General features: G+C 42.2%; 1 protein-coding gene across 1 annotated transcript in view; it reads left to right on the top strand.

Annotated features, from left to right (window-relative positions):
* Htt (huntingtin) overlaps positions 1-12444 on the top strand; it is a 142279-nt gene that overhangs the window by 47706 nt on the left and 82129 nt on the right. Inside the window, exons 12-22 of the mRNA XM_032915843.1 lie at positions 249-592; positions 5324-5450; positions 5878-5996; positions 6821-6932; positions 7121-7258; positions 7997-8155; positions 8248-8345; positions 8891-9030; positions 11194-11257; positions 11684-11784; positions 12146-12292. Of these exons, the coding sequence (XP_032771734.1) occupies positions 249-592; positions 5324-5450; positions 5878-5996; positions 6821-6932; positions 7121-7258; positions 7997-8155; positions 8248-8345; positions 8891-9030; positions 11194-11257; positions 11684-11784; positions 12146-12292 (1549 nt within the window). The remainder of the gene's footprint in view (positions 1-248; positions 593-5323; positions 5451-5877; positions 5997-6820; positions 6933-7120; positions 7259-7996; positions 8156-8247; positions 8346-8890; positions 9031-11193; positions 11258-11683; positions 11785-12145; positions 12293-12444) is intronic.

The following is a 12444-nucleotide window of genomic DNA, read 5'->3' as shown; positions in this document are numbered from 1 at the left end:
TGTAGAGGTGCATTTAGAACTGTAACTTGGGTTTTGTGATGCAACACATTTAAAATATTCATAGCCATGAAGAATTTGCTTTTTCCAACCAGCTCCACTGTGCTGCTTGCCCTTTCTTCACTATGCTCCATGATGTACAAAAGTTAGAACATTCAGTACAGTGAACTTTTTGTCATTTTGCATACTTTTGAGTCCTTAGCCTCTGTTTCCCCTGGCCATGTGACAACTGAGTTTCTCTGTGTCTCTAGCTTCTGTGAAGAGTGAGATTGGTGGAGAGCTCGCTGCTTCTTCTTCGGGTGTCTCCACTCCCGGTTCTGTAGGTCACGACATCATCACTGAGCAGCCTCGATCCCAGCACACACTTCAGGCAGACTCTGTGGATTTGTCAGGCTGTGACTTGACCAGTGCTGCTACTGATGGAGATGAGGAAGACATCTTGAGCCACAGCTCCAGCCAGTTCAGTGCTGTTCCATCCGACCCTGCCATGGACCTGAATGATGGGACCCAGGCCTCCTCACCCATCAGTGACAGTTCTCAGACCACCACTGAAGGACCTGATTCAGCTGTGACTCCTTCTGACAGTTCTGAAATTGTGAGTGGGCAGAGGGTGCCCTGGTTCTTTTGTCTTCTGAGCTTATTCTTGGAGGCCCACACTTGGACCCTCCTGCTCAGTTTTCTGTCTTAATACACATATTAGTAAGAGGTCCCCAGCGCAGATGCTGAACAAAGAACTCGGTCTTGTTGGATGCCTTCCCTGAAGAAATTGCCTAGTATCTTTTGTGTTGAGCTATGGAGATTGAAATCAAGTTACTTATATGTACCTTGTACACATGACATTTTTAATACCTGATTAGACCTGTTGGAATAACTACTTTAAAATTTTCAAGGAGCTTGCTATTGAAAGTGTCTGTGGTCTTAATGCAATGTTGGTGGTGATATTGGTACTCTGTATTACTTTTAGCACTTTCCGACCTCTCAATGTACTTCACCACAGTCCATTTAAAAGTAGTGCATATTTCCGTCTCTGTGATGTCTGAGTTCATGGACAGGAGTCACCTCAAAGATTGTATAATCAGAAAGTTTGGTGCACATGTATGCTGAACTATGGGGTATTTTTGTTTTGTTTTGTTTTGTTTTTTAAAATTGCTTGTCAGGGTTTTTTTGTTTGTTTTGTTTTGTTTTTTTATGTTTCTGAAACAGTCCTAGCCCAGGCTGACCTTAAATTTGAGATCTACACTGCCTTAGCTTTGGACTGTTGGGAACATGGGCAGCATTTGTGAGAATTTTTTAATGGCTGAATAATAATCCATTGTATGGCTAGACTACATTTTGTTCATCCTTCCATCTGTTAGTAAACGTGTGGGTTACCATTCCATTTTAACAGTTATAAACAAGGGCACTGTGAGCATAGATCTGCAAATATCTCTGAGACTCTCCTTCAATTCTTTTGTCTACATATAAAAGTGGAATAGTTTGTACATCCAATTTTAAGTGTATATAATTAAATGTTTAGCTACTGTAGAATATGCATATATATACTATAGAGTATAATATTCTATATAGAATATATATTATATAATACATAAAGTATATGTTCTATATAGAACTGATAGATAGATAGATAGATAGATAGATAGATAGATAGATAGATAGATAGATAGATAGATAGATAATTTTTTGAGATAGGGTTTCTTTGTATAATAGCCCTTGGTGTCCTCAACTCGATTTGTAGACCAGGCTAATTGAACTTAAAGAGATCCACCTGCCTCTCCTTCCCAAGTACTGGGATTAAAGGCATGAGCTACCACATCCAGCCTAGAATATATTTTATAAAGACTATGGAGGATATTTTGGCTTGCTTCTAAATTTTATATTGTACCAGGCATTTCTGAAATATAAATGAAATACTGAAATGGATGCAAAACACTGAATTCAAGTCAGAAATGAGTATATGTTGTATCCATAGGAGCTGGGGTGATGTGTCCAGTAAGTTGCTTCCACACAAGCGTGAATTTGGATCTGCTGTTAGAAGCTGGGCCTTATGACCACACACTTTTGTAATCCTCGCTCTGGGGAGGTAGAGACAGGCTTGCTCCTAGCTAATCTATCCCAAATGGGAGAGCTCCAGGTTCACTGAGAAACCTTGTCCCAAAAACATAGTAGAGAACAACTAACTGAGTACAGCACGTGACCTCTTGCCTCCACATCCATGCTTATAAGTATGCATACACTCACTGTTCATTTGTGTCCTCTGTCTCTCCCTCTCTGTCTCTGTCTCTCTCTCTGTCTCTCTGTCTCTCTCTCTCTCTCATCTCATACACACACACACACACACACACACACACACACACACACACACACACAGAGTCTTAATTCAGGTTTTATGTTGTGACGAGACACCACAATCAAGGCAGATCTTTCTTTTAAGATTGATTTATTTAGTTACATGAGTATCCTTGCATCTTCAGACACCAGATAGAAGAGGGCATCAGTTCCAATTACAGATGGATGTGAGCCACCATGTGCTTGCTGGGAATTAAAATCAGAACCTCTGGAAGAGTAGGCAGTGCTCATCTCTCCAGCCCTGACCAAGGCAGCTCTTAAGAAGGAAACATTTAATTGGCTTACAGTTTCAGAGGTTCAGTTCCTTATCATGGCAAGGAGCACTGCAGCATGCAGGCACATGTGGTGCTAAAGGAGGCAAGAGTTACATCTTGATTTATAGGCATCAGAAGGAGACTGACTTTCCACGTGGGATAGAGCATAAATATAGGAGACTTCAAAGCCTTCCCCCAGAGTTACACAACAATACCATACTCACCTCCTAATAGTGCCACTCACTCCTCATGAGCCAATTATTCAAATATGGCTCTATGGGGGCCATACCTATTCAAACCACCACACAGCACACATGTATACTCTCTCTCTTTTTCTCCCTCTCTCTGTTTCTCTGTCTCTGTCTTACTCTCACACATTCACACACAAAATGACTGCACATCTCTGACCCTATTCTGCCTCTCCAGGTAGCTAACAGATGTTCCTTACGACATTGAGCTCCTCATTTCAGTTGCTCAGCAGTTAGTCTGTGTTTGGAGAGGCTGGGTAAACCCACTGAAGGGAAGACAGTTTGGAAATCTAGTTCGGGTTGCTTTTGATTATATAGATTATTTGTCTTCTACTGGAAATTTTTGAATATGGTTTTCATGATGCAGGAAAATTATTTGTGTGTGTATGTTATATGAAGGTACTGAATACAAATCAGCATGCTTCTGATTTGCCCCTGTGCATATACACGTAGGGGCAGAACAGCATTTTGGGTATCTTCCTCTATCAGTTTTGCCCTATTGCCTTGAGACAGGGTCTCTCAATGAACTAGAAGCTCACAGTTTTTTGTTACGCTGGCTGACCAATGAAGTTGCAGGACTTACCTGTCTGCTCACCTCTGACCCCAGCACTGAGGTTTTTAGGCCTGTGCAAGTATGCCTAGGTTTTTACATGAGTTCTGGAGTTTTGAGTGCGGGGACTCATGCTTGCAGAACAAGTGCTGTTTCCCACTGGGCTTTCTTCCCAGCACCAGTCCACCTTATTTTATGAGACAGCTTCTTATACTGAACTTAGAGATTACGTTTTTGACTAGGCTGACTGGTCAACAAACCTTTGACCTACTTTATCCCAACCCCTAGAGCTCGGATGACAAATATACAGTGTTCTATCTGGCATGCTTATACAGTGAGCATTTTATCCACTGAGCCATATACCTATGGCTGCTATTGCTCAGCTCTTCAGGTAAATTACACAAGAGGTTTCAGATGGATGGTAGACATTCTTCAGTGTGGAATTGTTGATACAGAAATGCAGCTCTCACCTCAAAGGGGATAAGAGTAAGTTTATTCTGGAGCCAGATGTTAGTGATTGTGGCCCAAGATTACAGTTCAGATTATTCTAGTTTATGTGTTCTAATGTGGTGACAGCTTGGTAAAGTTTTTATAACACAAAAAAAGAAATAATGAGAGAAAGACAGGAAGAGAGGAAGGAAGGTATAAATAAACCAAGATGCTTTTCAAGTACATCGGCGGGTATCTCAGATAGGCAGGGTGTAATAGATTGGGAAGATCTCTCTCAACTAATGGAAACTAGGGTTCTGTTTGTACATTCTATAGGATTTCTTAAACGTTAAAAAATGTTAGTTTAGTCGGGCATAGTGGCGCACACCTTTAATCTCAGCACTCAGGCAGAGCAAGTTGTGTCTCTGAGTTCCTGGTCACCCTGGTTTACAAATTGAGTTCCAGGACAGCCAGTGGTGCACAGATAAAGCTTGTCTCAAACCAAATCAAACTAGACCAGACCAAACTAAACCAACCAACCAACCAACCAACCAACCAACCAACCAAACAAGCAAAAGCTGATGTTCAGTAGTTGCACACAGAAGAAGATAATACATGGCTATCGAGGGTGTTAAAGATGCCCTTAGAAAGGCTGCAGTCAGTGTTCTCTTTTCCCATACCCTTGAGTTCTCGCTGGTTCCACCTTGCTGTGCTTTCCAGGAACTTTTCTCCACAGAATCTGTCTGCACATGTGAAGTATTTTTAAATTTAGTGCAGATAACCCATTGTTAGATTCTTATCTGGAAGCCTTATCCTTGTTTCTAACTACTCCCAGATCTACTTTCCACCTCTTTCCAACCTTATGTCTACTTTTTTTGAAGATTTTTTTAATATCAAAAAAGTTTACAGATAGAAATTTCTTTAGATTTTACAGAGCTATAAAAGCTTGGTATGACCTTTTCCTGGGGAGACAAAAAAATGTCTGATTACCACAGATAGGATACCAGTGACAGACTGAAGTAATGATTCCACCTAAGTTTAGTTTAACAAACCAATTCGTTTATTATTTTGCACTACTTAAAAGGAGCACAAGCTGTGGGCTACCTACCAGGGCATGGGCAGCTTGTAAACATCTATGCCATTGAAGAATATGTCTATCCCAGTGATCATTGACCACTCATGTATCCTTGGAAGGATCAGGGTTCTACAGGCCTGTCCCCAGAATGTTACTTGCCTATCTTGTGCAAGCCTGGTGTAGATGATCACCCTGCCCAGGTGACGTTCCACAGCAAAGCTTTTCTTAGCATGGTATTGAAGAGCTCTTGCTTGTTGCTTTTCCACACGCATTTACCTGTGATCATTGAGTGAGTAATTGCTCTTTGCATCCTGTATGCATCACTGATGCTACATGGTCTTTGCATTCTACATGCTCAGCTCTGTTGGTGGTTTTCCTTCATGTTGAAGGGCTTTCGCCTGACAGTCCCCCTTTATCTGTACAGGTCTTAGATGGTGCTGACAGCCAGTATTTAGGCGTGCAGATAGGACAGCCACAGGAGGAAGATGAGGAGGAAGCTGCAGGTGTTCTTTCTGGTGAAGTCTCAGACGTTTTCAGAAACTCTTCTCTGGGTAAGTTCACTTCATGTGGTGGAAATGTTTCCAGCCTTAGACGTCTTTATCTTTTCTCGTTAGCCTGTTTGTTTTTGTTTCTCCAGACAGAGTTTCTCTGTGTAGCTTTAGCTGGCCTGGGACTTATTCTGTAGACCAAGCTGTCCTTGAACTTGAGAGATCTGCCAGCCTTTGCCATCCAAATGCTGAGATTAAAGGCTTAAACCCTGCCCAGCAGGACATTTTTATCTTTATTTCAAGAAGAAACCTTTTGGTATCATTTTTTAAATCGAAAATGGCATTAACTCTTATTTCAATTCAAGTTGAAAATGGCAATTTAGGTATAATCAGACTTAGATTTAAATTGTTAGCTGTACATTATCTCTGTGTGAATATATCCGTGTTTTGATTGGACCTGTCACTTGATTACGATTTCTATTTTTTAAAGCCCTTCAGCAGGCACACTTGTTGGAAAGAATGGGTCATAGCCGGCAGCCTTCTGACAGCAGTGTTGATAAGTTTGTTTCAAAAGATGAGGTTGCTGAAGCTGGGGACCCAGAAAGCAAGGTAAGCGTCATAGGAAGGGGCAGCTTGTGTGTGAGGGGCTGGAGTTCCCTGGCTTTGCCACTTTCACTTGTCCCTAGCCCAGCTCTGGGCTTACCCTCTCCCTTAAACACACTGGACACTCCCAGACCTCCGTCCTTTTTGGCCTCTCCAGGGATACCCAGATCTCAACAGTTGCATTAGTTCTTCCTCCAGAGACCCTGGGCTGAGCTCTACCTGCCTGATAGCTGTGTTATTCGTTTGAGGCTGGATGCAGAGCTTTGCAGAGTTCTTAGTGTTGCTCACTCAACTGATTAGGACAACTCTGAATGTTGTTTGCCTTACATGCACGTCTACTGTATTTACAGTCAACTTTAAATTCCTTGAGGTCGGGAATGCATTTCGTCATCTAATTATATCAGTCAAAATGACTTCCTTTGAGAGTGCTTTCCAGGTTGTTTTGTATCCTTCCAACCTCTGCGCTTCTCTGGCTTATTCCTTTGTCTAGTATCTTTTTGTTTATGTGTATGTTTTGGAGTGTTTTGAGACAGGGTCTCACTATATAGACTTGGTTGGCCTCGAACTCAGAGTTTTCAGTAGACGCTTGTGACTTGCCAATGTGAACAGCATTTCCTGAATGCTGTGTTTTAGCACCTTCTGCCCCGTGAACCTTCTCCATACTAAGCTTGTCTCTTGTCACACCCGATGGCCCTGTGTTTTAGGGTGCCAACTGTGTTTGAGACCAGCTATGGAGGTGGCCAAGTATAGGCATCTCTGTCTCTAGCACCCTGATGTGGTTTCTTTTCTTGACTGACCTAGTGAATCAAATGTTTACTTCTCTGTTCTAGCCTTGCCGAATCAAAGGTGACATAGGACAGCCTAATGATGATGATTCTGCTCCTCTGGTACATTGTGTCCGTCTTTTATCCGCTTCCTTTTTGTTAACTGGCGAAAAGAAAGGTAAGCACAGCAGAGTAGACGCAGAGTTGAGGGGACACTTCCGGGTTCAGAAGTCAGCTTGTCGATCTGTTGGAATCTGGTTGTTGGGGTAAAGTTTACTTTCTATTTGTGCTGACAGAGGGAAAGAATGAGAGGGGTTAGTCTCGTTTCATGGAGAAGGCTAAAGGGCCTGGGTGGTTCCTTTGCAGCACTGGTTCCAGACAGAGATGTGAGAGTCAGTGTGAAGGCCCTGGCCCTCAGCTGTATTGGTGCAGCTGTGGCCCTTCATCCAGAGTCGTTCTTCAGCAAACTCTACAAAGTACCTCTCAGTACCATGGAAAGTACTGGTATGTTGACAGCTCACCTTTTTTCACCAGTTAATTCGTGCTTAAAGCTATCCCACAGTCTTGCCTTCTTTTGTCTTAGAGCAGTGAGTGTTGCTAGTTAGCTTACATGTTTCAGCTGTTAGAGCTGCAGATGTGCATGGTCGTGGTCTTAGTCTCATGACTCCCCTTATGCGCGTCTCCATACACAGGACCATAGTTAATAAAGTAGACATCTGGAATTGTAACAGTTATTTATACACAGACTCTATTTCTTCTTAAATCAGGAGCTGCATTGGTAAACTGCTCTGTGTTACATTGACCTGGGCCACATCCATATTCAGGCTAAGACCAGTTAGGACAACACCACACCCTGTTTGCTCTTGGACACAGTTGCTCTGGAGCAGAAAGTATCTGCCACCTTCTTTCTTCCTTTGAGTGACAAGGCAAACCTATGTTATTAAGTTTAAAGTTAACAAATATATACTAGATTGATTGTTTCTAATCTTTAGTTCCAAAAGATATCTTGGAATTCAATTGATTTCAATCTGACAACCTGGAATTACAATTTAGAAATTTTGACATATTAAGATAATTTCACCGTGATGACTCTAGAACCTGTAAACCCCAAACATTAGGACATTTTAGTCAGGGCCTTTACAGATGCAAAATGCTCCCTTTCCTCCTTTTCTGAGAATGAAGCTTCATTTGTAGTAGATTTGATGGTGGAGAAGGCACAGACTGGGCCATTTGTGTCCACAGAGGAGCAGTATGTCTCTGACATCCTGAACTACATCGATCATGGAGACCCCCAGGTGCGAGGAGCTACTGCCATTCTCTGTGGGACCCTTGTCTACTCCATCCTCAGCAGGTCCCGTCTCCGTGTTGGTGACTGGCTGGGCACCATCAGGGCCCTGACAGGTAATGGGACAGTTTGTTCTGCTGTCTTTTCTGGATACTATTCCCATGTTCATGTTTCTATAGAGATATTTCTTGCTCATTTTTCTGGTTAGGAAATACATTTTCTCTGGTGGACTGCATTCCTTTACTGCAGAAAACTTTGAAGGATGAATCTTCTGTTACTTGCAAGTTGGCTTGTACAGCTGTGAGGGTGAGTACAGCCTTTTACACAAACTGTACAGTGCCTCGGTGAGCTTACCAGTGGTACAGTTAAGTTTGGAGCTTGATAGGTCACATTTCCATAAACTGTCAACAGTTATTTTCAGGGATTTCCCATTCGGCTTTTGAAAAACCCTGCTATAGTATTAAAACTTATTAAAACGTTTAGTTTTAATTCTTGGAATCTTTATTTGAAACATTTCTTTCCCCTAAAGGTAGTGTTTAGAAATGTACCTTGCTATTTCAAAATATGAAATTTGTTGAATTTTTACAAATACTGTTTTAAGATGCTAGAATGCTGAGCAGCAATGAAATTATGGGTATTATTTAACTGACCTTTTGCTAAAAGACCCTTGGTTCCTCAAGTGACAGTGACATTTCCTATTCGCTGGATCATGTCATTGGCATAGCATTTTAAACTCAACCGTAGCATTCTTGTTGCTGCTTAAAGAGAGACTAGCAGGGAACAGGTGCGTGCCGTTGAGTGTAGATGAGGTGTCTGATCCTGTGCCTTCTTCTGTGGGCTGGGGTTCTCAGCACTGTGTCCTGAGTCTTTGCAGCAGCAGCTACAGTGACTTGGGATTACAACTGCTTATTGACATGCTGCCTCTGAAGAACAGCTCCTACTGGCTGGTGAGGACTGAACTGCTGGAAACTCTTGCAGAGATTGACTTCAGGTATGGGAACCCAGTTCCGATTCAGAATTTCAAATTAAAACCAAAGGTCCCAAGGCCTCTGCGGTTGGCATGGCTGTTGTGTGTACTGAGAGTTCGGGTCACCCACTGTTTAGTTAGAATACATGTGATAAGGGGTTGGGGATATAGCCCTGGGTTCGGTCCCCAGCTCTGAAAAAAAGAACCAAAAAAAAAAAAAAAGAATACATGTGATAGTTCACAGTACTGTAATTAAACTCTGAACTTGGAGATTTTGATATTTTAAATGAGATTAATTTTTCTTGTTGTCCTGGTTTTCTAGATGATAGAAGTAAAAAAAATTAAGTTTTATTATTTTTAATTATGTCTAAATATGTATGTCTGTATTGGACATGTGGGTTTGTGCACATGAATGCAAGTGCCTGAGAAGGTCAGAAAAGTGCCTAGAGCAAAGTTAGATGGTTTTAAGTCTCCTAACATGGCTGCTGAGGACTACACTACAGATCTCTGGGAGGCCTGGAAGTGAATTTAAATGCTGAGCTGTCTGTCTAGCCCCACTGAGTTGTTTGTTTGTTTGTTTGTTTGTTTGTTTGTTTTGAGAAATCTTGTTTCAAACTTTTTAAAAAGGCTATCAACTCTGTTTTTTTGTTTTTAATGTACTTACCTTTATTCTGATTTAAGGGAGATAGCTAAATGGTATTTTGTTCCAGTTTAAAAAAATACCTTGAGGACTGGGGAGATGGGTGATGGCCACACAAACAGAGCTTGAGCTCGATGGCGGCACCCATGTGAAGCAGATGTGGTGGTAATCACAATGTTGGAGAAGTGGAGGCGGTTGGGTCCATGGCCTGTCAGCCACTTTGCTCGCTTAGTAAGGAGTCCTGTCGCAAAGAAAAAGGGCGGCTTTTTGCCAGGATGTTGCTGAAATTGAAGTGGAGAACTCCTGCCCCTCCCAAAGCTGAAGCCAAAGTGAAAACAGTGAAAGTCAGAGACTTAATATCACACCCACTTACTCTTGGGAAGTCCACACACCCTCATCAGAACACTTCCAGGATAACTAAAGCTCGGCAGGTCCACCCTAGTCTAGTCTGTCCCTCCCCAGTCAGTCATGGAGAAGCTAGAGGACAACTGCGTTCATTGTGGCTGTCAAGATCAGCAGTGACCACAGGATCAAGCAGGCTATGAACAACTCTGTGACGTTGATGCGCCAGAGTCAGCATCCTGACCAGGCCTGATGGAGGGCAGACAGCATGTTTGACCCCTTCCTGGTTCTGATGCTTTGGATGCTGCAAGCAAAACCAAGGTTATCTAAACCGAATCCAGCTGGATAATTTTAAATACACATTCTTTCAACCATCAAATATCCCTGACCCAAAACCAAGAAAACCACAAGGTAGATGGCTCATGAGAACCCCCCCCTCCAAACACACATACACTACTCACTCCCTTCCTAGAAACAAAAATTCTATAACTTAACATATTTATCTTTCATTTCCTCAGAGTAAGTTTTAGCAGTTTCTTTTAACAAGTTCTTTTAGAAGGAAAATGTTTCTTTATTATTCATATTTTTGTGTTTGTGGTTACTATTCGTGCTTGTTTGCTTGTTTTTGGGTTTTTCTTTTTTTTGTTTTTTTGGGGTTTTTTGCCTGCATGTAGTGTGTATGTGTGTCATATGTATTTAATGCCCAGAAAAGGGAGTTACAACTGGAGTTACAGACAGTCGTGAGCTGCCTGTAGCTTCTGGGAATCGAACCCTGCTCCTCTGGAAGAGCAGCCAGTGCTGTTAAGCATGGAGCCATCTCTCCAGCCTGTTTGATTGATTTTTACAGCCAGTGTAGACCCTATGGGTTATTGTGTCTCATCTTCGGACAATCTCTGTAAGAAGGATTACTCTGTCGTTGCAGTTATGACTGTGGAATGGGGCCCACAGCTGGTCTCCTGGGTGGGAGTTTCAGTGTGCTTGTCCTCTCTGCATTTAAGTTCATTCACGGAACTCTTAACTCTTGAAGCAGTAGGTTTGTATTTTGATGAAAAACTATTTATCCAGTGCTCACTTAGTCACGAATTTACAGAAGACATTGAGCTGCCTCTGAGAGACTGCTTTCATGTTGAGCTGTCTGAGGGCTACAGGCCAGCACTGTATTTGCTATGTTAATGACATCTCTGTTGAATGTGCTCTTTTGTTAGGCTGGTGAGTTTTTTGGAGGCAAAAGCAGAAAGTTTACACCGAGGGGCTCATCATTATACAGGGGTAAGCAGTTCATTTTGTGAGACTGTGGGCCCTATCTTTTGGAATCTGTCTTAGTAGGGTCTCCCTAGTGGTGTCAAGTCCTGCTGAATGCCTGTGTTGTGCTATATTTAACACTTTATGTCATGAAACATGTCAGTATATGGCATGGATTGAAAATCAGTCATCCTGAGTGCCTCCTGACTAACTTTCCAAAGTGCCTTCCTTAGCTAGCTGGATATAGTAGCCCATGCCTTTAATCCCAGCACTTGGGAGACAGAGGCAGGCAGATCTTGGTGAGTTCAGCTCTAGCCAACCTTATCTAAACAGTGAGTTTCAGACTACCCAACACCACATACTGAGACTGCATTTCAAAAAGTCCGAAGTCCCCAAATAAAACAACAGAAACAACATAGAAATTACATTCGTTTTTATTTTCTGTCTCTGAAGTTTCTAAAACTACAAGAACGAGTACTCAATAATGTGGTCATTTATTTGCTTGGAGATGAAGACCCCAGGGTTCGACATGTTGCTGCGACGACATTGACAAGGTGTTTTCCCAGTATTTATCTCTTTACTCTTCAGTTGAAATATATTGTAAGAAAATGGGGAAGGCAGAAGGAATCCCATTTCATTATTTAAAAAGAACTTCCTAAAGTGATAATTTGAAAAACAAATTCAGTGGCCTTCCATTATAAAACTAATGTGCTTTTACTGTCAAATTTGTAGTTTAGAGATCAGCACTAAGAGTGAAAGAGAGTTCTGCTTCTTTCTACCTCCTGGATGTGTAATCGCTGTGCACAGCTCTGATGGCTGTTGTGGGCATAGGTTGGGTTAGCCATCTGGGGAAAGGTGAGGTGAGGGGTAAATTTCACGTATCTTCTATTTAGATCAGTTTTCCTCTCATGGCAGACTTGTCCCAAAGCTGTTTTATAAGTGTGACCAAGGACAGGCTGATCCAGTCGTGGCTGTAGCAAGAGATCAAAGCAGTGTTTACCTGAAGCTCCTCATGCATGAGACCCAGCCACCATCCCACTTCTCCGTCAGCACCATAACCAGGTACACTGCCCACAGCGCCTGGTTTTGTCACCAAGGTGTGCCTCCATGGTGCCACCTTTCCTGGTCTCTTTTCTAAAAACCACCTGCAGCCCCTAAAAGACAAGGCCATTGTTCATTAACAGGGTATTTATCTGACATCATGGTTTGCCACA

The sequence above is a fragment of the Rattus rattus genome, chromosome 11 (assembly GCF_011064425.1).
Source record: "Rattus rattus isolate New Zealand chromosome 11, Rrattus_CSIRO_v1, whole genome shotgun sequence".
NCBI classification, from domain to species: Eukaryota; Metazoa; Chordata; class Mammalia; order Rodentia; family Muridae; genus Rattus; species Rattus rattus.
Note: the sequence above shows the minus strand (reverse complement) of the source record. Positions and strands in the feature narration are given on the sequence as shown.